The 22,333-nt window shown below is 51.6% G+C and overlaps 3 protein-coding genes across 3 annotated transcripts in view; 2 read left to right on the plus strand and 1 right to left on the minus strand.

The window, feature by feature from the left end:
* Stag3 (STAG3 cohesin complex component) overlaps nucleotides 1–8,709 on the minus strand; it is a 29,349-nt gene extending 20,640 nt beyond the window's left edge. Inside the window, exons 1-4 of the mRNA XM_060367952.1 lie at nucleotides 8,592–8,709; nucleotides 4,447–4,620; nucleotides 2,949–3,051; nucleotides 2,418–2,543 (exon numbers count right to left, since the gene is read on the minus strand). Coding sequence (XP_060223935.1) covers nucleotides 2,418–2,543; nucleotides 2,949–3,051; nucleotides 4,447–4,610 — 393 coding nt within the window. The 5' untranslated portion in view covers nucleotides 4,611–4,620; nucleotides 8,592–8,709. The remainder of the gene's footprint in view (nucleotides 1–2,417; nucleotides 2,544–2,948; nucleotides 3,052–4,446; nucleotides 4,621–8,591) is intronic.
* Nucleotides 6,127–12,278, plus strand: Gpc2 (glypican 2). Its single transcript, XM_021650721.2, has 10 exons — nucleotides 6,127–6,478; nucleotides 7,135–7,293; nucleotides 7,550–7,872; nucleotides 8,606–8,686; nucleotides 9,307–9,469; nucleotides 9,724–9,854; nucleotides 9,970–10,116; nucleotides 10,206–10,345; nucleotides 10,432–10,601; nucleotides 11,357–12,278. The coding sequence occupies exons 1-10, from the start codon at nucleotides 6,313–6,315 to the stop codon at nucleotides 11,614–11,616; spliced, it is 1,740 nt and encodes a 579-aa protein (XP_021506396.1). The 5' UTR covers nucleotides 6,127–6,312; the 3' UTR covers nucleotides 11,617–12,278.
* Nucleotides 12,279–13,061: 783 nt separating this feature from the next.
* Nucleotides 13,062–21,314, plus strand: Gal3st4 (galactose-3-O-sulfotransferase 4). The gene is made up of 4 exons (XM_021650714.2): nucleotides 13,062–13,171; nucleotides 14,380–14,694; nucleotides 14,867–15,170; nucleotides 19,947–21,314. The coding sequence occupies exons 2-4, from the start codon at nucleotides 14,597–14,599 to the stop codon at nucleotides 20,955–20,957; spliced, it is 1,413 nt and encodes a 470-aa protein (XP_021506389.1). The 5' UTR covers nucleotides 13,062–13,171; nucleotides 14,380–14,596; the 3' UTR covers nucleotides 20,958–21,314.
* Nucleotides 21,315–22,333: the final 1,019 nt, after the last annotated feature.

Raw genomic sequence — 22,333 nt, forward strand, 5'->3', positions numbered from 1 at the left:
AAATATGGGTATAAATATAAAAGGGATAGCTAAAAAAAAAGTCAATTTTTTACATTTTTGGTTTTTTTGTGTGCATGTTTTTCTTGACAGGGTCTCTCTGTGTGTTCTTGGCTGTCCTGGAACTATGCAGGCCAGGCTGGCCTCAAACTCAGAGATCCACCTGCCTCTGCCTCTTGGGTGCTGGAATTAAAGGCGTGTGCCATCACACCCAGACCTTCATAGATTTTTAATATGCTCTCTCTCTGTAACTGATTTATCACACAGAGCAAAGCAGAACATTTAACAGTAGCGGAAACACCAAAACAGCATCATAGTTAACACTCTCAGCCTTAGTCAGGAGCACACTAACTGGAGAATATGAACTCTCTTCGGATGCCTATACAGCAGTTCAAAAACTTACTACATACTAGGTCAGAAAGCTAAGTTGCTTAGGTTTGAAAGACCACATTCTTTGAATACATTTGCTATAAACTGAGAGATCAAATAAAAAAATACAACCAATAAAACTCCTTGCCTGAAAATTTAAAATACCCCCTGAAATTATAAAAAGCTACATTATGTACTAATATGAATGAATTCCAGTGTTCACCAAAATAATTAAGAATGATTTGCTTAAATTGATCAAGAAATGCCATTAATTAATGACAAGGGTATAAGGACAAGAGAATGATTAGCATAAAGTTTAGGTTAGCATTATCTCTGGCTGATATGGAAACTGAGGGCTTGAGTAGGGCTGAGAGGAGAGACATAAAGGCCTCTTCAGTTCTATCAGTATCTTGTTTCTTGAATTAAAAGCTAGCAATCCGGGGGAATTTTCTTTCTAGTGCTGGAGTCGGAACCTAGGAGTGCCTTACTATGCTAGACAAGTGTTGTACGTCTGAGCCATTCGCCCAGCCTAGTGCCGTGACTTTTAAATCATATACAGGTTTTATACACTTTTTTTTTAAAGACATGGTCTCTATATATTCCTGACTGATCTGGAACTTACTATGTAGCCCAGGCGGGCCTCCTAAATATTGAGATTAAAGGCATGTGCCATCAGACTTGCCAAGCTTTATATACTTTTAAATGATATGCAATAAAAACATAAGAAATAAATGTGGGCACAGAAAAACATTTACTATAACTGTTTAAGAAGAGACATATCCGGGCTTCTTTCTAGGCAATCAGGTAACCCAGTTAACTCTCCTTGTTTCTTTTACAGAAGCAGAACTGATCCTGTTCTGTGATACGTTTAGAAAAGGAACATCCTCCTCTGAGGGCTCTCTTGGTATCCCTGTAGGGATTCATACTCCACTGTCTTTTCCTTATTGGTTTAGATATGCTCAGTAAAATGCTAACAACAAATTTAATTTGTAGATTCTGATCCTTTTGTTTCATCCTACAAAGAATCAAATGGTATCAACAAACAGGTGAGTCTGGTATGATGGCATAGGCCTTTAATCCCAGCAGTTGGGAGCCAGAGACAGGCAGATCTCTGTGAGCCAAGAGCAGACTGAGCTATATACTGAGTTCCAGGAATACATGGAGAAACTGTCTCAACGCAGAGATAAAGTGTGCAGCTGCCATTCTCTAAATCCAGCATAGCCTCTTGCTCACTGAGCTCAAGCTGAAGGAGGGTTAGCAAGGTGTCAACAGCATGGCCTGTATAAAGCAGACTGTGAAAATCCACAGATGGTAAAGTACCCAAAAAACTAGCTACAGACACTGCTGGCCAGAGTACTCCCTCTACTGGCGGGGTGAAGAAAGCTCATCATTGCAGGCCAGATACTGTGTTCCCCTGTGAAAGCAGACCCTATCACAAGTCCACTGAATTTCTGATTTACAAATTCCTCTTCAACTGTCTGCTGTGAAAAACAGCTCAAGACTTCAAAACAGATCTGCATTTTGAGAGTATAGCTATTGGCGCTTTGAAGGAAGCAATATCTAGTTGGCATTTTTTAAGATATCTACCTGTGTGCTATTTATGCCAAATGTGCAACAACTACGCCCAAAAATATCTGGGTAGTATAACTTTTACATGGAAAACACGGTTACAAATCCACTATAAAGGGAAACAGTTCATTCTCAAAAAAAAAAAAAAAAAAAAAAAAGAGTTCTCCTGTCTTCTTCCTCTTATCCTTCTATGCTACATGTTTTTTCCATATGGTCAAAAAGTATATGATCGCTAACAGAAAAGCAGGGGCTGAAAATCAGTTATTGGTAGTTGGTTTCCATTTTCATTTGTGTGTGAATTTTTAATATAAACACAAATCGTAAAGCACTACTGCAAATCGAGATATTTCAGTAAACAAGTTTCAACAGTTCAACTTTTATAATAATTATGAGTAAACATGTAAAAATTTTCTGGACAATTTAATTTTTAATTTCTTAATAATGTCAACAGGAAGAGAAGCAGAGGTGAGACACTTCCTTACCTGCATGCAACTTTTTGCAGCTTTCACAGCTTCAAAAAGGTCATTGGTTGGTGACACTGATTCATTCCTGCCATTCCCACTGGGTACTATTTGGGACTGCTCCTGCTTCTTCCGATGTTTTGCCACCTATTAAGTATAAAAACATCAGGTGTACAAAAGCTCTAAATGATGCCAACATCTGATTTCATCATTATCACTTTAGCCTGACATTGCCAATTCCACAGCTTCCATTATTGTTTCAGAGCATAAGTAACTGATTTTTTTTATTGTTATAAAATTTGTTTTTATTAATTTTGTCTCTTTTTAAAGAATTCTGGTATGGGAGGGTGGGATTAGGAGGGGATTGAGGCGGGGGCAACAGCTGGGATACAAAATGAATAAACTCTAATTAATAAAAATAAAATTAAATTAAAAAAAAGAATTCTGGTACCTCTCCACCCTAATGTTCTCTCTAATTCCATTCCATCAGCTGAGTCCCTTCCAGGCTTTTCTTTGCTAACTCCCAGATTAGAATTAAATAAATGTACTCACTGGGGCCGCTCTGGGTGGTCGTTTCGCTGCTCTCTTCTTTACTTTGCGTCTTGAAGTTTCTTCAAAGTCACTGTCTTCATCAGTTGTCACAGAGGGACTATCCCTATTAAAGGAATGTGATTTCCTTATGTATTATGCAGTCCCTCCATATAAAGTTAATTATAATTTCTATTTGTCTCTAACTGTGCCACATGTACATGAGGAAAACATTCAAATTTTAAGAAGTAAGGGAAAACAAATATCACTTCAAAGCAGTACAGATGAAAATCGGGAACTAAAAGCAGGTATGCAATGGCTTAGAAAGTACAAGCACCAGGCACTGAAGTGCTCTGATGAACACAATTCAACCTCCAGGACCACATGGTGGGGAAGAAGATGACTCCTGAAAGTTGTCCTCTGATTCCCCACGTACGTTTATGGCCTGCACAAATACACGTAAGTAAAGGCACTTAACTTTTTTAAAGAATGAGGAACTGAATCAGGTGAATAAGACAAGTGACACTTAAAGCTGATATTCATACTACTACTCTGTGTGCAGAAAAAAATCAACATGACTCAGGAGAGAATTCATCTCTCATACATAAGTAGATTAGTATTTACCTGAAGTTATAGTTCACCCTTGCACCTTATCGATTCAAGTTTATAGTGCTGATATAATCTAGTCCTTAATAACAGCACTGACAGAAACAAATGATTCAGAGAGGGTCAATTGAAATAAACGGAACAAAGATAATGGTGTATGACATTATTTTTTCCTAGAAAGATTACAAAAACATGATAAGCTATTATAATCTTCAGAGAATAAACTCATAAAGCCGTAACAGCTACCAACCATGGATCTGTTTTTAAAACAGAAATAGAACTACAGGATACCAACTTTAAAATGCCGACAAATTTTTAAGCAACAGATAAAGTATTCTGTTTATAAAGTCTCTCACAATCCCTACTTCTGCCAGCAATTCTATATGCCACGCACGGTTACATGTCCAAGATAGGTTTAGGTAACAAAACTAGTCATATACTCTATCCCTTTTTCAGGGTCTTGCTATGTAGCCCAGGCTGACCCTTGGAATTCACAATTAAGATGTGCGATTCTCAGTGTGTATAAGATGTAGGGCAGCAGAGCTGGGAGGGGGCTCTAATCTGAGTAGGTATAGTATCTCTTCCCTACCTTTCTTTTCCCTCCCCATTTCCTACCTTCCAATTTTTACTTGTTTGGTTTATTTTTACTTAGTTTTAAAGCAGTCTCATGCAGCCCAGGCTGGCTTGAACTCCCTATGAAGCTGTCCTTAACCCTTTTGTTCCTGCTGCCCCCACATCCCAAATTCTAGGATGACAGGTGTGTGCCACCACACCCAGCCTTCAGTACAGCATTTCTGATGGTGTCATACAGCCCCACACCTATTATAACCAAGAGTGAAAAACAACAGAGGAACACTACTGAGGATGATACAGAAGGTGCCACAAAATGCAACAACCTCTCACCAACTGCACTCACCACTCTGCAGTATCCTGTGAGTCCCTGTCAGCACAGGGCAGGCTGCTGGAGGACCAGGGAGATAAGGCCATCTGTGCACTTCCCACAGACTTTCCAAGTGGGGAGGACACACTGCCTGAGGAGGAGCCATGGAGCTGGGAGGAGGGTGACCACAGAGCAGGCATGTTAATCCAGCTGTAGGGAAAAAAAGAAAGAGTTCCTCCTCCTACTCCATCCCTGTCGTGACCATCACCTCTCTCTCCTGGAATGTGGTCCTAGAACTATGGGATGGAGCTCCAAAATCAACAGAGTCAACCAAACCACTGAAATATTACGGCCCCTACTGCCTTAAGGGCTGGAAAATAGGGGTGATGGTGCAAGCCTGTAATCCCAGCTACCTGGGAGGCTACCTGGAAGTTCACCAAATTCAAAGGCAGCCTGGAATTCCAGAGTGGCCTGGGCAACTTAGAGAGAACTTATTTCAAAATAAACAGTTAAAAAAAAAAAAAAGGCTTGCTGACAGGCTCCCAGACCGTGGGTCCAGTTTTCAGTTTCCGTAAATAAATAAATAAGGCCAGAGGGCTTACACACCAGAACAGCTTTAGGCACAAATCCCTAAAGAGTGGGGTCAGGGGAGGGAGGTGCCGCGGCTGGCGTCGGGCCTTAGCTGCTGAAAACAAGCCTGCAGGGCACCTCAGATTTCCCCTTCTGGAGCGGGAGGCTTTGGGGTTTGGAGGGAGATCTGAATTAGGCCAGAAGCATTCCACAGAGTCACGCAAGGCCGCGAATTCTGTTTCCCGACAGCTCTGAGGCTGACCCGAGCCGAGGGGTGGGGGTGGCCTTCCTTGGGGGTCACAAGGTGGAGTTCCGGCCTCCACGGTGGCCACCGCAGAGCTACGGCCGGCGGGGGGCGGGAGGGCGCCGGTGCGGGCCCCGGGGGGCGGGAGGGCGCCGGTGCGGGGCCCCGGGGCGGGAGGGCGCCGGTGCGGGCCCCGGGGGGCGGGAGGGCCCCGGGGCGACCTCGCCGCTGGGCCGGCAGAGCGCCGCGGAGAGGGGCAGGCGAAGAGGGGTCACCACCTCAGGGGTCCTCCAGGGGCAAGGTGGACATCCCGCCTCTGACGGGAGCGCCGGCCGCGGCGGCTCCTCGGACGGCGGGCGGGTTCGTCTAGAGGAAAGAGCGGGAAGGCTCGGGCTACCTGCGCAGGCGCGAGATTAACTGGCCTTCGCGCGGCTCAGAGGTGTCGCGAGACCTGGCAGAGCGCGGGCTCGTGCTAACCACGTTCCGGCCACACAGCCCGCCGGGCTTCGAGCAGCCACGGGGCGCGAGGCGTGCACTGCTGTCACGTGGGCCGCGGAGCGCGCGGCCGCCCCGCCCTGGCCACGCCTCCTCCCAGCCTTGTCCCCTCCATTGGCTGCGAGTCCCGCGGCCGCCCTCAGCCCGGCTCGCCGCTTCCCACAAGCCCCGCCTCTCACAAGCCCCGCCTCTCACAAGCCCCGCCTCTCTGGCCAGGAGGCCACGCCCCTTCCCCAGGCCACACTTTCCCCCTCGCCCGCCGCCTCGGCGGTGCCGTCGCGACCCGCCCCCTGCCGAGTGCGCCGTCCGCATTGGCCTCGCTTCTGCCCCGACCCCGCCCCCGGAGCCGGCTTCTCCTCGTCATTGGCGGACCCCCACTTCGGGCCCCGCCCCCTGTCCCGCAGCCTGGCTCCCATTGTCTCCGCAGATGCCGCCTGGTCCAGCTACCGTGCTAGGATTGTTCGTTTTGGGGGGACACGCTCTTATTCTTTTCTTCGAGTCGTCCCGCGGCCCAGAACGGAATTCTAGAGTTGCGTGGACTCTTCTTCCCTCCTTAGGACCCACTTTGCCCCGTCTCCAGGGGGAGAGCAGCTATGTCCGCGCTGCGACCTCTCCTCCTTTTGCTGCTCCCTCTGTGTCCTGGCCCTGGACCGGGGCGTGGGAGTGAGGCAAAGGTCACCCGGAGTTGCGCGGAGACTCGGCAGGTGCTGGGAGCCCGGGGATATAGTTTAAACCTGATCCCGCCCTCCCTCATCTCAGGTGAGAAGAAAGAGGAAAGAGTCAGGGTGGGAGGGGCGGGGACGGGTCCTCCGCATCTCACAATAACTCTTCCTTTTCGGTGACCGCTATGATAATTGTTTCGTCTCTCAGGCATCTTCCTCCTCCTCCTCCTATAACTTCTTTACCAGGGTCACGATGTCCCCGCTGCTCACATAGGAGCCCTCAGTCAGTCCCCACCCAAGGAATTCCCTTCTCTGTAATTAGCACACCCGTTAGTTGTCTTTCTTAACGGGCAGAAATGCCCTTGCCATTTCTGTGAGCTTTTATAATAACACTTTCTTGTTCACCAAGTAGCCCCACCTCTGCAAACCCCGTTCTTGATCCCATGGATGTCCCATAGGTCCCTGGAGGCGTGGGCTGTGCCGTGTTAGGGAGGGTCACCCGAAGACACTGATCACTAATTTGGCCCTCAAGGCAGCTGTCGAACAGATGATCCCGTGACAAACAGGGGTGAACCTGGGCTGGGTGACGGACAATAAAGGAGGGTTCAGGTGGGGCTGAAGGGGCAAACAAAGGAAAAAGCGACCATGCAGGTAGGAAAGAATTATCAGCCCCCAGAGATAGGTGAGGGGCGTGAAAGGAGGTTCATCGCATCCCTTCTTGCCATCTGCCATTCCTCCTGTCTCCTCTGCCAGGTGAGCACCTGCAGCTCTGTCCTCAGGAGTACACTTGCTGTTCCAGTGAGACGGAGCAGAAGCTGCTCAGGGATGCTGAGGCCACCTTCCGCAGCCTGGTGGAGGACAGCGGCTCCTTCCTCATCCACACACTGGCTGCCCGGCACAGGAAGTTTCATGGTGAGGACCTTTGGGGTTCCCCAGATGTGCTTCACACCTCTTTTATGCTTACGTTTCCTCTCCCACCTACTGCACTCAGAAGGCAGCCCCCACCCGCCCAGCCCTGCCCATCTCTCTGGGGCCCTGCCCTTCCTCCGTCCCAGTCTACCAGATCTCCGACTTGCTCCATTTCTAATTCTTTTGCCTCTTCTTTCCCTTGTGCCCTCCTGCTCTGCCCTTTCTCTGTTCCCTCATCTCACCCCTCCACCTTTGTTAGAGTTTTTTCGGGAGATGCTGTCTACATCCCAGCATTCCTTGGCCCAGCTCTTCTCGCATTCCTATGGCCGCCTATATTCCCAGCACGCCATCATCTTCAACGGGCTGTTCTCTGGCCTGCGGGACTACTATGAGAAGTCTGGCGAGGGCTTAGATGACACCTTGGCAGATTTCTGGGCGCAGCTTCTGGAGAGGGCCTTCCCTTTGCTGCACCCCCAGTACAGCTTCCCTCCTGACTTCCTGCTCTGCCTTACTCGGCTCACTTCAACTGCTGATGGCTCCCTGCAGCCCTTCGGGGACTCGCCCCGTCGCCTCCGCCTACAGGTGAGGGGGTCCTGCGACCTGAGCTTCAGCAACCTCTGACCTGTGACCCGTCATCTCCAAGACAGTCACCTCCTTTTGTGCCCATGTCACCCCTCACCTCATGTCCTGCATGTCAGCCTTCTCTCACTTGGTGACCCCCATCTCGTCACCTACGCCTGACCAGTCCCTCTTGGTCTCCTTACCTAAGGATTTGCCCACCTTCATTCTCTGCCCAACTTTTATATAAGCTCTTGGCCCTCCGCCCCCAGCTTTCTGCCCACACCTCCCTAATCCTGACCCAGAGGCCTCCTAGGGTTCAACTAAACAAGAATTGGGCAGTCCACAGTTGGGGATCGTTTTTGCTTACAGTAACATATTGAATTGTCACCATGACTATTTGAGGTAAATCAAAGTGTCCTCATTTTATAGAGGAGAAACCGGGCCTCCCAAGCCAGTCTCATATCCAATAAGTCGTGGTACTGAGCCTCACACTCGGTCCTCTAACTTTAACTTCAGTGTTCTGACACACAGTCTGTAGTCCGTGCACAACACAAACCCACCAGCTCCTTCTGAACGCCTGGTCCTTCCAGACTATCCTTCCTTTTGGGCCCACTGAACCTCCCTCTCTGTATCACCCAACAGGGTAACCACACCAAGCTCGCCCCACAAACCAGCTCCTACTGTCCCAGCTCCAGTCTTAACTAACTCATAATAATTTCTGTGTTGTTGTTTTCTCTCACCTTCTTTCCCCCAGATAACCCGGGCACTGGTGGCAGCCCGGGCCTTGGTCCAGGGTCTGGAGACGGGAAGAAATGTGGTCAGTGAAGCACTTAAGGTTAGCGGGGCCGTGGATACGGACAGAGCCCAGGGAGTGAAGAAGACAGGGGCCGGCTGGCCCTAGAGGCCTGGAGCTGTCTCTTGTCTGCTCCTGAGCCCTGGTGTCCAGAGTCAGGCCTCCACTGGGTGTCTGCCATGGTCTCCCCTGACTTCTGGTCCTCCCTTTGGTGACACACGTGCTTTCTGCCCATCTTGGAGGGCTTGTTCATTTCCACAGCAGTTCCAGACTGCAGTGAGCCCCTCTTCCCTCTGCTGAAGGCCTCTCTCTATCACTGGTCCTGTCCCCAACCTCACCTCCTGCCTCCTTCCTCTCTCCTCAGTCATCTTGGGGCCCTGACTCTTTTCTTAACGCCTCCTCCCCAGTAACACCCTAGTCAGACCCCTCTGGTGAAGCTGAACGGCAAGCTTGCCTCTAGGTACCCCCTTCTCAGCCCTGTAGCAGTCCTGTGCTATCGCTGGGTGCCGCATGGGGTCACCAGGCACAGTTGCTCACATCCAGCTTCCAACAGCTAGCCTGGGGAGGTGGGTCAGGATCTTTGACCTTTGTATGCCCAGCACCAGGCTTGCTTAGAGCAGCCTCGGTGTCCGTGGGTGCCCAGAGCCGTTCTCTACCCCCAGGTGCCCGTGGTGGAAGGCTGCAGGCAGGCCCTGATGCGTCTGATCGGATGCCCACTCTGCCGGGGAGTCCCCTCGCTTCTGCCCTGCCGGGGCTTCTGCCTCAATGTGGCCCATGGCTGCCTCAGCAGCAGGGGACTGGAGCCCGAGTGGGGCGGATATCTGGGTGAGGGGGCTCAAGAAAGCCCTAGAAGAGGGCCCTGCGTAAGGGGGGGGGAGGCACTGTAAGGAGAGGGGGCCTAAAACCAAACCGGGCAGGACAGCGGAGAGGGAGGGGGCTTTTCTCATGCAGCTACACAGGCTGCTTACAAGCAAGCAAATCGCTCTTTCCTTTTAAAGGCCCCAGGGAGATTTGTGGGAGCATCTTAGTTCAGCGCTGTCCCCCTACGGTCTCCTTTCTCTTTCTCCCTTTCCCTCAAGATGGTCTCCTGCTGCTGGCTGAGAAACTCCAGGGACCCTTTTCCTTTGAGCTGGCTGCTGAGTCCATTGGGGTGAAGATCTCGGAAGGTCTGATGCACCTGCAGGAGAACAGTGGAAAGGTGTCAGCCAAGGTAGAGAGAGGGAAGTGCTGAAGGGAGGCCGGTGTGGGTGGCAGAAACAATAGGGCAGAGGTGGCGCCCGGTGTGGTTTGCCTCGGGGGACTGTTGAGGCTTCTCCTGTGCACAGGTGTTCCAGGAGTGCGGGACCCCCCATCCGGTGCAGTCCCGTAGCCGGCGAGCCCCGGCGCCCAGAGAAGAGGAGAGCCGGTCGTGGAGGGCGGCGGCGGAGGAGGAGCGGCCCACGACGGCGGCGGGCACTAATTTGCACCGTCTGGTGCGCAGAGGGGCCGCTGCGGGAGCTGGCGGGGGCGGGCGGGCGCGGGTGGGTCCCGGTTCCCAGCGGCGCTGTCTTCCGTCCGGCAGGTGTGGGAGCTCCGCGAGAGGCTGGGCCGAGTGCGGGGCTTCTGGGCCGGGCTGCCCGTGACGGTGTGCGCGGACGCCCGCATGGCGGCCGACCTCTCGCAGGAGGCGGCGCCCTGCTGGACCGGCGTGGGGAGAGGCCGGTGAGTGGCGGGGCTCCGGCGGGCCGCGGGGATCTCGGGCGGAGCGGGGCGCCGCAGGATCTTCCGACGTGCCGCTGTGCTCCCAGGTATCTGTCGCCCGTGGTCGTGGGCGCCCTGAACGAGCAGCTCCGCAACCCGGAGTTAGAGCCCTCGGGTCCAGACGTCCCGACGCGGCGGCGGCGGCTACATCTCCGAGCGGCTACGGCGCGGATGAAGGCGGCTGCGCTGGGTCAGGACCTTGACATGCATGATGAGGGTGAGGCCCCGGAGACCCACCCTGCGCGGGCCCCTTGACCTGCCAGTGCGTCTCAGGTCCCGCCCACTGCCCTCTTTCTCCTCTCGACACCCCTCCCCGCTGCTTCTCCTGTCTCCACGCCTGCCATCTCCCTTTGAGTCCTATTCATTGCCCCGCTAGCTCCCTTTTCACCCCCCATTCCTCCCCTCCTGGCATTCATCAGCTTCGTTCATTCCTATTCACTATCCTTGATTGCAGTGGGAGACACAAACATTCCTCCAGAGCTCACTTAGGAAAGTTGCTGTAAAGAGCAGTACTGGGGACAGGGAAGCTAGCTGTGGTGCCACTGGGCTGCCCCCGCCCCACTCCATATCCCACCCGTGAAATTAGCCAAAAAGAGAAACAAGCGGGTTCACCTTGTCTTGTCTTGTCTTGGATACTCTCCCCACGATCCTCCCCCCACCCCCACTTTGGTTTCCTGTGGCTTCTTGTCTGTCCTCTCTCCCTCTTTTCTGTCTTTCATCTCCATGTCTGCTGTTCAATTATGCATTCCTTCCCCCAGCATTCCTGACAGTTGCTCATACTGGGTGTCCTTCTCTTGCCGCCCTTTAACTTTTTTGGTATACTAATTATGAAATACATAATTAATTTTGACATTTTCATGTGTGCCTATATATAAAAACATGTACTTACATTCTCTCTCACTTTCCCTTCCGTCTGCATCTTCGGCACATCTTTTTCTTCCTTTCCACCTCTGCTCCTCTCCATCTGGGCAGATGAAGACGCCAGTGGCTCCGGAGGGGGACAGCAGTACGCAGACGACTGGAAAGCTGGGTCAGCCCCTGCGGTTCCCCCGGCCAGGCCTCCAAGGCCACCTCGTCCTCCTCGAAGGGACGGTCTGGGGGTCAGAGGAGGAAGTGGCAGTGCCAGATACAACCAGGGCAGAAGCAGGAATCTGGGATCGTCTCTTGGTCTCCACGTCCCGTTCACCGTCATTCTTTTCCCCTCAGCCCTCACCCTGCTTGGACTTCGATAACCAGGGAGGGGTGCCCTGGCATCAGAAGGGTTAATGGCCTTTTTCCCTCCACCTCTCTCAGCTGAGCGTGAGGAAGAGCAGAAGGGGGCTACAGAGGGAGTAGAAAGGGACTTTGTGGGTGAATGGCTGGGGCCCCGAATCCAGGAGTTTCCCGTTGGTGGGTTGGGCAGTAGATGGGTGTTCATAATATTTATTTTTTCATTTGGGAACTGGGGATATTTATTTAGGGAGTATGGTTCCGCTCTTTTAAGGCTTGGGGCTCACTGATGCAAAAGGCAGGGAGTGGGGTGTTGGGAAAAGGGTTGAAGGAATTTGGAAGTGGGAGGGGTAGGGACTGTTGGCATGGGGTACCTGGTATTGAAAAGGAACAAATAAACCTAGCTGGAGTGATGTCACGCGCCTGTAAACCATTAGTATTTGGGAGGCTGAGGGAGGAGGATTCAGAGTTGGAAACCAACAAAGCTAGGTGCTGACAGTGGGGCAGAGGGTGGGGTGGGGAAGTGGACCTGGGTTCTGTTGGCTCTTTTAAAAATCATGTTTCTTAAGTGTGGGGGAGGGGCATCTTGTGACCTTTGCCATCTGCATCCTTACAAGCTTCCATTTCATATCTCAGTGTTCAAGTCAGTGTTTATTGGTTAAATAAATAATAATTTATTGGACCATGTGTGTGGCCTTGTGTGTGTGTGTGTGTGTGTGTGTGTGTGTGTATGTGCACACCCAGAGGCCAGAGGACGACATATGCCCTTCTATACCCCTCTCTGCCTTATCCCCTTGAGACGGGCGCTCTCCCTGAACCTGGGTCACTGGAGTTACGCGCACCTGCACATGTGGCCAAGCCCAGATTCTTCACACGGCTGCAGAGGATTTGAACACGTGCAGAAAGTGTTTTTCTTCAGTCCACTCCACACTCTTAATCTCACTCTGTGAACTCTGGCTCAGCTTTTACCTGCTTCTTGCCTCTTGGAGTCTATCCCCTGGGAAAATGCAGCCCCAAGAAAGAGCCCCAGATTTCCCAAGCCTGGAGGGATGATTGTCTTAACCTATGATAAAAGAATTGTGGAGCTCAAACAGGAATTGCATGAGGAAGTATCTGTAAAATGTGCAGGACACCAGGCCTACTTAACACCCCACTGCTCTGCCTTCAGGGTAAGACTGCAGTTCTTGGAAGCCTCTGGCTGGCTGTCTCTATCTCTGTCTCCCTTCCTCCTTCCCTCTCTTCACCTGAATAAATCTTTTGTTTTGTGGAAAGCCAAAAGAAAAAGATGTAATTGATTCCTATTTGAAAGGAGGGTAGAAGTGGCATCTTTCAAAGGCAGGCTAGGCCATCTTTCCCTGCAGCAGACTGGTAAAGAGGGCAGGGAGGGAGGGGAGAGACCCAGAGAGACCGATCAATGCCCAAGCAAGAAGCAAGCAGCTGCTTGGATTGGCGGGACAAAGGGAGGGGAGGGGGAGGAGTCTGGATGTTGAGAAAAGTTTGTGGGGAAAGTTGATCTGAGGAGCCGGGCGGTGGCTGGAGCCGGCGACCTGATTTTTCCACTGCTCTTCTTATGGCCTGGTGAGTGGCTAGAGAAACAGAGGCTGGAACCGGTGAGGGACCTTTGAATATGGGAGGAGACTAGGGAGGGGTCACGGAAGACCCTTAACAAAAGGCTGCCGACAGCAGCCACCGAAGCTGCAGAGGGTCCAGCGAGCTGGGACGAGGAGAGGAGCTTGGGATGGATGGGAAGAGGAGGGAGTTCCTGCCGAATCCTGGGGGCTGTGCCGGGGATAACGCCAGAAGGAGGCGGGTCTTTGGACAGCAAGCTTGGATTCTTTTTTTCTTGGGGTCACCCTGACTAGTTCGGGAAGGGGGCCGGGGCCGTCTGAGCAGGTTGGAAGGACCTTGCTCTTTGATTGCAGGGTGTGATCTGAAAACCTGGAATTACACCTCCAGTTAAGCAGGAAGTTTAAGGCCGGGGGAAGAAGAATCAATCTCTCTCCCTCTCCCTTTCCCTCTCCTCCCTGCCTGTCTCTCCCTCTTCCTCCCTCTTTCTCTCTTCCTTTTTCTCTCTCCCTCTCTCTCTGTCTGCCTGTGTACTGATAGACAGGGTTAGGAAGTGGGATGCGCCCAGGAGCTCTCCACCAGCCCCTTTAAGACCTTGGGGTCTGCCTTGTACTAACTGGGAAGCAGCCTTGCCCACATGAACAGCACGGCTCACACCGCTCCTCTAGGCCCACCCACCCCCTTTCCTCTTCCTGAGTTACCCAACCTGTTGCTATCTGATCTCCCATTCCTCCTGAGGTTTCCCCTGTACTAGCTGCAGGAGGGGAAACATTCTTCGTTCCTATTTGTGAATGACAGAGCCCCTCAGAAGGCAGCTAGGACCCAGCCTGACCGTGCCTTCATGCGAAGATCATAACCACAAACCGAATGGTTCGGTCTCATTTGAGATCTGGGTCCTGGCTTTATCTCCTCTTTTAAATATCCAAAGCCTAAAGGGGGGGGAGGTGAGTGCAGTTGGAGAGCTACAGGGTAGCTAACTAGGTTGACAGCACAGGGAACAGATGCCAGGGTCTGGTGTGAAGAGCACACAAGTATACGTGTGTGCGCATGCACACACGCGCGCACACACACACACACACACACACACACACACACACACGTACACACTCACACACCTGGCTACTCCCCATCCCTGCCTCAGGTCTCAGTGGCAGAAGAAGAAGAAAAAGTTCTCCCCTTCTCCTTAGACTCCTCTCCTTCCCCCCTCATTTCCCTTCTAGACGCTGACAGAGGCAAAAATCTGCTAACTCAGGGGCCGGCTCAACCGGGGCTTCAAGCAGGCTTGGGGGATGATCCCCTGATCTCCAGAAGGTGCCTTCCACGGCTGCATTATCATCCCCAGCTGGCTCTGCCACCCATGGCTCTTGGCCCTGGCTCCACTCCTGCCTAATGTCACTTTGCTTGTGACACACGAGCCCTCTGTCTTCTGCCAGGACCATGAGGCTCTGGAGGCCTCGGAGCCTGGGGGTGGCTCTGGGCATCTTCATGACCATCGGATTTGGCCTCCAGCTCCTGGGGGGACCATTCCAGAGGAGGTGAGTCCCTGTCGGTCCTACCTCTCTGACTGCACCTTCCTTGATCCCACCTGGGGGTGTGACTTGAGGGGCGAACACTCAGGGGACATTCCTGTTCTCCGTGCATTACAAGAACACACCTGCTCCACATAACACCGAGGGACAGGTCACTTCCCTTCCGCTCTCTTTCCAGGCTCCCTGGGCTGCAGCTCCCACAGTCCTGGATCCCTTCCCTGGGACCAACTGTTACGCCTTGCCTACCCAGACAGCGACTCGTGTTCCTGAAGACACACAAATCCGGGAGCAGCTCTGTGCTCAGTCTCCTTCACCGCTATGGGGACCAGCAGGGACTACGCTTTGCCCTGCCTGCCCACTACCAGTTTGGCTACCCAAAGCTTTTCCAGGCCTCTAAGGTCAAAGGCTACCATCCCCAGAGTTCGGATTCGCAGAAGCCTTTCCATATCCTCTGTCATCACATGAGGTTCAACCTGAAAGAGGTGAGGACCTGCAGTGGGTGGACTGGGAAAGAGGTCTCCCTCGGCTTGTAGCCAAGAGAGGGGACCTGTGCCTTGGTATGGGGGTTCGGCAACAAGTTGAAGCCCAGGGCAGAGAGGCCAGCTTCCCTATAGCTCTTTTTACACATGTCCTTTCTCTGGGTCAGGTGAAGGTTGGGAGCCAGAAATCTTCTCTTCCCTCACATGGGGTTTGTGTGTCTGAGCGTGTGCTCACATGTGCTTGTGGAGGTCAGAGGTCAGTTCCAGGTGTGTTTCTTGATCACTCTCTTGCTTAGTTTCTGAGACAGGGTCTCTCACTGAACCTGAGCTAGACTGGCTGGCCAGTGAGGCCCTAGGACCCCTCTGTCTCTCCATCCCCAGTGCTGGGGTGGGGTGTAAGCACCACCTTTTGAGGCTTCCTGTCAGTCCTGTGTTAAGCCCTCAACAGAGCACGGAACAGCTGGACATTTTGAAAATGTGAGGGTACACACCTGTGATCTCAGACCTGGGGACGCTGAGACAGCAGGGCAACTGGAGGGTCACACTAGGGGTTTGCCTCAAATGACAGAGTGCCTATCTGGTATGCAGAACCAAGTGTGGTGGTGCCTGCCTGGAATCCCATCACTCAGGAGCTGGGGCAGGAGGATGGGGAGTTCAACGCCAGCCTTAGCCACATAGTCAGTTCAAAGCCAGCCTGGAATACTTGTGCCCTGTCTCAAAAAAATAAAAAAAAAATTAAAAAAAAATAGTTGAAGGCCAGATGGAGCAGCATTCCCAAGCCGATGTCTCAAAAACAAGCAACAACAATGAAAAGAGAGAGAGAGAGAGAGAGAGAGAGAGAGAGAGAGAGACCCCAGTTCTGACCCAAAGGAGACTACTTAGGGAGAGATGAGCACATTCTCCCACGGGCTTAAACCAGTGAACACTCGCTGGCAGAAAGAAAGGGAAAGCATGCCTGAACTGGGCGTGGCAGCTCACAAGGTAATCCCAGCGCCGGGAGGGGTAAGGGGCACTTGGAAGGAGAACAGAGAGAAACTGCCGAGGTGGGCAAGGAAGTTAGAAGAAAGAGCAGATGGGAGTTTCCAGTAAAGACTTAGTACACATTCTGCGTGCATGCGTGCGTGTGTGTCTGTCTGCCCATCCATTCCTATGTCTGTCTGTCTCTCTGTATTTGTTACTGGATCTCATGGAGCTCAGACTAGCTTCAAACCTACGGAGCAGCTGAGAATGGTCTTGAACTCCCAACACTCCCGCCTCCACCTCCTGAGTGCTGGTTACTGGTGGGCACCACTGTCAGCTTATGCAGTGGGGACGGGAGCCGGCGCTTCGCGTGTGCTCAGCAAGCACTCTACAGAGCGAGCCAGTTATCCAGTTCACACATTCTTTCAGGGATTTCTTTCTTTTGAGACAGGCACCATCATGACACTCACCGCCACCCCAGAATGTCCTAGAACGCTGGGCAGGACTCTTCTATCAGCTCTCAGAGTGCTAGAATCATGGGTGTGAACCACACCGCCCAGCACACCCCAGACACTCTGAGTGGTTTGCTTTGTTTGCTTTTAGTGAGGTACCGGGGATTGAACCCAGGGCTCCCCCACATGCTAGGCAAGCCACTGAGCTCTCTCTCTAGCTCAGAATAGGCACTCTTAGAGGAAGCAAGCCATCAGGAAGACACAGCCATGCGTGTATGTACGTGTGTATCGGGAGAGTCTGTGCAGTGAACAGAACAGCAGAGACTGCGAAAACTTTTCCTTTTCAAACGGGCTCTTAGTGTCGTACCCTGGGCTTCCCTGACTTCTCAGCATCCTCTTTCCTCAGCCTTCCACAAGTTAGGACTACAGCTGGGAGCCACCACGCCCAGTGCACCCTTGTTGAAGGAGAGCGGGAGACGGCTGAGGATTGTGAGGGGAACCTTGGGGGCAGCAAGAGGCCACTGCTGGATATGGAAGGGCAGCTGTCGAGAGTGGGACAATGACAGGATCACTGACCCAAGTCCCTCCAATGGTTGAGAGGTGCCCCCAGTTGTCGATGTCAGTCACTGATGACCTACTGGGCTCCAGGCACTTCCACGTTTCCAGATACACTAATCTAGATTTAAACCCTAAGAAACAAAGGCTCTGATAGCATCAGTCACATACAGAGTCACACAGGGAGCGAATGATGGAACTGTGAAGTTATGTTTGATACCAAAGACAGTTAACTACTTACTTCTTTCCTTCTTTTTTTAATTAAATTTTTATTTTTTTGTATTAATTACAGTTTATTTACTTTGTGTCTCAGCTGTAGTCCCCCCCTCATTTCCTCCCAATCCCACCCTCCCTCATCTCCTCCCTGCCCCTCTCTAAATCCACTGATAGGGGCGTTCCTCCTCTTCCATCTGATCCCAGCTTATTAGGTCTCTTCAGGACTGGCTGCAATGTCCTCCTCTATGGCTTAGCAAGGCTGCTCCTCCCTCGAGGTGGGGGGCGGGAGGTCAAAGAGCCAGCCACTGAGTTCATGTCAGAGACAGTCCCTGACTTCTGCTTTCAAAACAAACTGAGTTCAAAGGCTCTGCCTTCTGGGTACACCCATATTAACGAAGAAAATCAAATCAAACAAAACAGTTAAGGAAAGGAACTTAAAAAAATCTTCGTGTGTAGGATGTTTGTCCACAACTGATACAGGCACGTGTGTGCCACCGTGTGGAGATCAGTCCACAACCGTCATGTGGGGACAAGGTGAGTCTTTTTTGCAGATGTGGCTATGTACTCCAGGCTAGCTGCTCTGCGGGGTTCCGGACTCGGCTCTCCACCTCCCCACTGATCATTACAGAAGCATGCTGCTACACCCAGCCTCATTTACACGGGGCGTGGGGCCCAGGTCCTCATGCTTGCACGGAGCTTTGTGCACCGGGCCATCTCTCCATTTTCCTCTCAGTCTATGACATAGCCCCACTCTTAAATCATCATTCCAGGAAATGGGAATGGTCCTTTGTTCTCTGACTGCTTCCTGTAGAGTTGGGGTGATAGAGGAAGTTTGGTGAAGGGAATGTCTTAACAATGTGAGAACCCTTTTGGAGAAGACAGTTAAAGACTGATGGATGCCTTGCTGCTCAGTTTCCAGACGCACCGTATAATACCTTAAATCCCAAATAGGTTCCTATTATAATTTTGGAGATTGATCCAAACTTTATTCATTTAAAGACTTATTATGTGTTTGTTTGTTTGTTTGTTTTTCGAGACAGGTTTCTCTGTGTAGCCCTGGCTGGCCTGGATTCACTTTGTAGACCAGGCTGGCCTGGAACTCACAGCAATCTGTCTGCCTCTGCCTCCCTGAGTGCTGGGATTAGAGTCGTGTGCTACCATGCCTGACTCATCTAAATATTTATTATTTGTGTGTGTGTGTGTGTGTGTGTGTGTGTGTATACAAGGAGGCCGAGACAGGGTCCCTCTCTGAACATGGGGCTAGGTTCTCAGCGAGGCTGGAAGCCAGCAAGCCCTGGTGATCCTCCTGTCTGTGCTCCAGCTGGAGGTGGCCTACTGGCATGTGCAGGGGTACCCGGCTCATTATAGGGGTGCTGAGGCCACTCAGCCCGATTTTCAGGGTGCCTGATTTTCAGGGTGCCTGATGTGTTAGACACACATCCCAGACTTTAGTCCTACCCGCTCTCCAGCACCCCTCCCCCAATGCTCCACTTCGGGAGTATCTTTTGTTCCCCAAGTTCCTCCGGAGCTCCAGAAGTGCCTTGTGCTGCAGCCATCTTGGACATCTCTCTCCTTCCACCCTGAGGGCCTCAAGGCCAGTTGCTTTCTTGAAGCTGTGATCAGAAAAGGCATTTAACAGGTTTTTGTGCTGGCCATGTTGGCACCCATCTGTAATTGTAATGCTCAGGTGGCTGAGGCAGGAGTTCAAGGTCACCCTGTGCTACATAAGTGTGACCCTGTCTCAGAAAGAGGGCAGGGCTAGGGAGATAGGGTAAAATGCTTACAACAGAACCTGAATTTAGTCCCCAAAACCCACGTCAAAAAAACTGGGCATGGTAGAAGGCGCTGTGATCCTGGCACTGAGGCAGACAGCAGAGTTCCCGAGGCTCTCTGACTAGCCAGCCTTTCCTAGTTGATAAGTTCCAGGCCAGTGAGAGATGCTATATTGAAAACGAAGGTAGATGATGACTGAAGAATGAGGTCCCCACCTCAGAGCCACATGCACAAGTGCACACATCCGAGCTCTCACATATATGCACACACACACACAACCTGAATAGATTTTTGCTGTAGAAGTGATCACAAAGTTTGTTTCCTAGAGATTTTTTTTTTGGGGGGGGTGTTGGACAGCCTCCAGGGTTCTGCCTGTCTCTGCCTCTTCAGCACTGAGCTTATGGGTGAGCACCACTCTGCCTGGCTTTTATGTGGGTGCTGGGAGTATGAACTGGGGTCCTCATTGCTGATGTGGCAAACGCTTTATTGACTGAGCCATCTCCCCAGCCCAGGTTTGAGTTTTTAGCAACCAAGGAAGACACAAAGACCCAAGAAAATTAAAGATCTAAGTGTTGTGTGTTCCAGATTTCTGATTAGCTGTTTTCTCCTGTGTACTTCTCAATCACCCAGGAACCTCTGATTACTTTGCTTTTACAGACAAGCAAATTGCATCTCTGAGGTGGTTATGTAATTCCCCCAAGATCACACAGCTAGTGGGGGAGCTGAGGGTCCACAGTGGAGTTCTGAGGGCTCATTAGAGCCTTAGCTTGTACTTATTTCCTCCTCAGTCAAGCCTTTTCTCTCTGTGTCTCCGCTCCTGCAGGTGCTTCAGGTCATGCCTTCTGACAGCTTCTTCTTTTCCATTGTCCGGGATCCAGCAGCTCTAGCCCGCTCCGCCTTCTCCTATTATAAATCAACTTCCTCAGCTTTCCGAAAGGCACCATCTTTGGCAGCTTTCCTGTCCAACCCTCGAGCCTTCTACAGACCCGGCGGCCGGGGCAACTACTATGCCCGCAACTTACTGTGGTTTGACTTTGGCTTGCCCTTCCCCCCAGAGACGAAGACCAGGAGAGTGAGTCCCCATGTACTCAGGGACCCCAACCCCTTCCAGCCACATACCATCCCTTCTGGTGCTGGCCCTGGAAAGCTCGTCCCAGCCTTCACCACAGCTGCTGCGAATTATGAGCAGCCAGCCAGCCTTGCCTCTCCAGATTCTGAGCCCTCATCTTTTATCCAGTGGGGTCTAGCCTGGCTGGACTCTGTCTTTGACCTGGTCATGGTGGCCGAGTACTTTGACGAGTCACTGGTTCTGTTGGCAGATGCTCTGTGCTGGAGTCTGGATGACGTGGTGGGCTTCATGCACAATGCCCAGGCTGGAGGTGAGCAGAGGCTCAGGACTGCCAGTAAGAGTGCCGTGACTGGGGGAGATCCACAGCTAACTGCTCGGGCCCGAGCTTGGAACAACCTAGACTGGGCTCTTTACATCCACTTCAACCGTAGTCTGTGGGCCCGGATAGAGCACTACGGCCGGAGTCGGCTGCACAGTGCTGTGGCTGAGCTCCGGGCTCGAAGAGAAGCTCTGGCGAAACGTTGCCTGATGGGAGGCGGGGCTCTGGACCCTAAGTACATCACTGACGTAAGGCTCCGGCCTTTTCAGTTTGGTTCAGCTAAGGTACTGGGCTATGTGCTTCAGAGTGGGCTCAATCAGAAAGATCAGGAGGAATGTGAGCGCTTGGCCACCCCTGAGCTGCAGTATAAGGACAAACTGGATGCTAAGCAGTTTCCCCCAACTGCCTCCCTGCCTCTCAAGGCCTCAAGGCTAGTGCCCCCGTAGGAATCAGACTACAAACTAGGACACCTGTGATGCGCGGAGGGCCTCCGCAGCTCTGCTTCCCTTGGAAGGAACAGGAAGTATGCTCTGAGGGGAGACTGGAGCTGTCTGGACTTTCTGTAGGAATCCCAGCAGCATGTGCCCCTCCATCCCCTGCCTGCCCCTCATTTTGCCTCTTCAAGCCTCAAGACAGAGTCATGTGGCAGTTCTCAAAGCCCCCTGGAGGGGCAGAAGATGACACTGAGACAGAGAAAGTTTGGGACATGATACATCCATTTCTCTATGATATATTTGTTAAGAAACTGCGTCGATTTTACTGTGAAAATATTTGTTGGATGAATAAATGCTATGAAACATCTACTTTTTTAAAATTATTTATTTCTTTTATGTGTATGAGTGTTTTGCCTGCATGTGTAAGTGTGCATGACTGGTGCCCATAGATCTCCTGGCATTGGGAGTTACCAATGATTGTGAGCCACCAAGTGTTCAGATCCAAACCCTGGTCCTCTGCAAGAACAGCAAGTCCTCTTAACCTCAGAGCCCAGTTATTTGTTTTACGTAGGGAAGAGATAATCTTTTTTTGAATAGAAATTAGGCTTAAAGTGGTTCTTTCAGTATTTCCTCAAGGCTGGGGATACAGCCATTGGTAAAACGAATTAGCTAGCATGAGGCTGAGGCTCAGGTATGCCCATAACATACATACATATACACACATACCACCAAGAACAACAATCCAGGAAAATGACAGGCATGGAGCTCAGCTGGTAGAGGGTTTGCCTAGCATGCTTGAAGCCCTGGGCTCAATTCTCCAGCCCTGCATACGTTACACAAGATGGCACATGCCTGTAATGCCAGCACTCCGGAGAACGGAGGTAAGAGGATCAAAAGTTTGAGTTCATCCTCAGCCATGTACAGGGTCCCAGGAGACGCTGTTATAAAAGGTAAGGGTGAATGCATGGAGATAACCTAGAACCCCTGCACAGATGTAGCCCGTAGCAGTTCAGTGTCCAAGTGGGCTCCATAGTAATGGGAACAGGGACTGTCTCTGACAGGAACTGATTGGCCTGCTCTTTGATCACCTCCCCCTGAGGGGGGAACAGCCTTACCAGGCCACAGAGGAAGACAATGCAGCCACTCCTGATGAGACCTAATAGACTAGGATCAGAAGGAAGGAAAAGAAGACCTCCCCTATCAGTGGACTTGGGGAGGGGCGTGCGTGGAGAAGGGGAAGGAAGGAAGGGATTGGGAGGGGAGGAGGAAGGGAGCTACAGGGGGAGGATACAAAGTCATAAAGTGTAATTAATAAAAATAAATAAATAATCAGGAAAAAAGGTAAGGGTGAGAGAATGGGAAAAGAAAGTTAGGGAAGAGAGCTAAGG

The sequence above is a fragment of the Meriones unguiculatus genome, chromosome 15, assembly GCF_030254825.1.
Source record: "Meriones unguiculatus strain TT.TT164.6M chromosome 15, Bangor_MerUng_6.1, whole genome shotgun sequence".
Lineage (NCBI taxonomy): Eukaryota > Metazoa > Chordata > Mammalia > Rodentia > Muridae > Meriones > Meriones unguiculatus.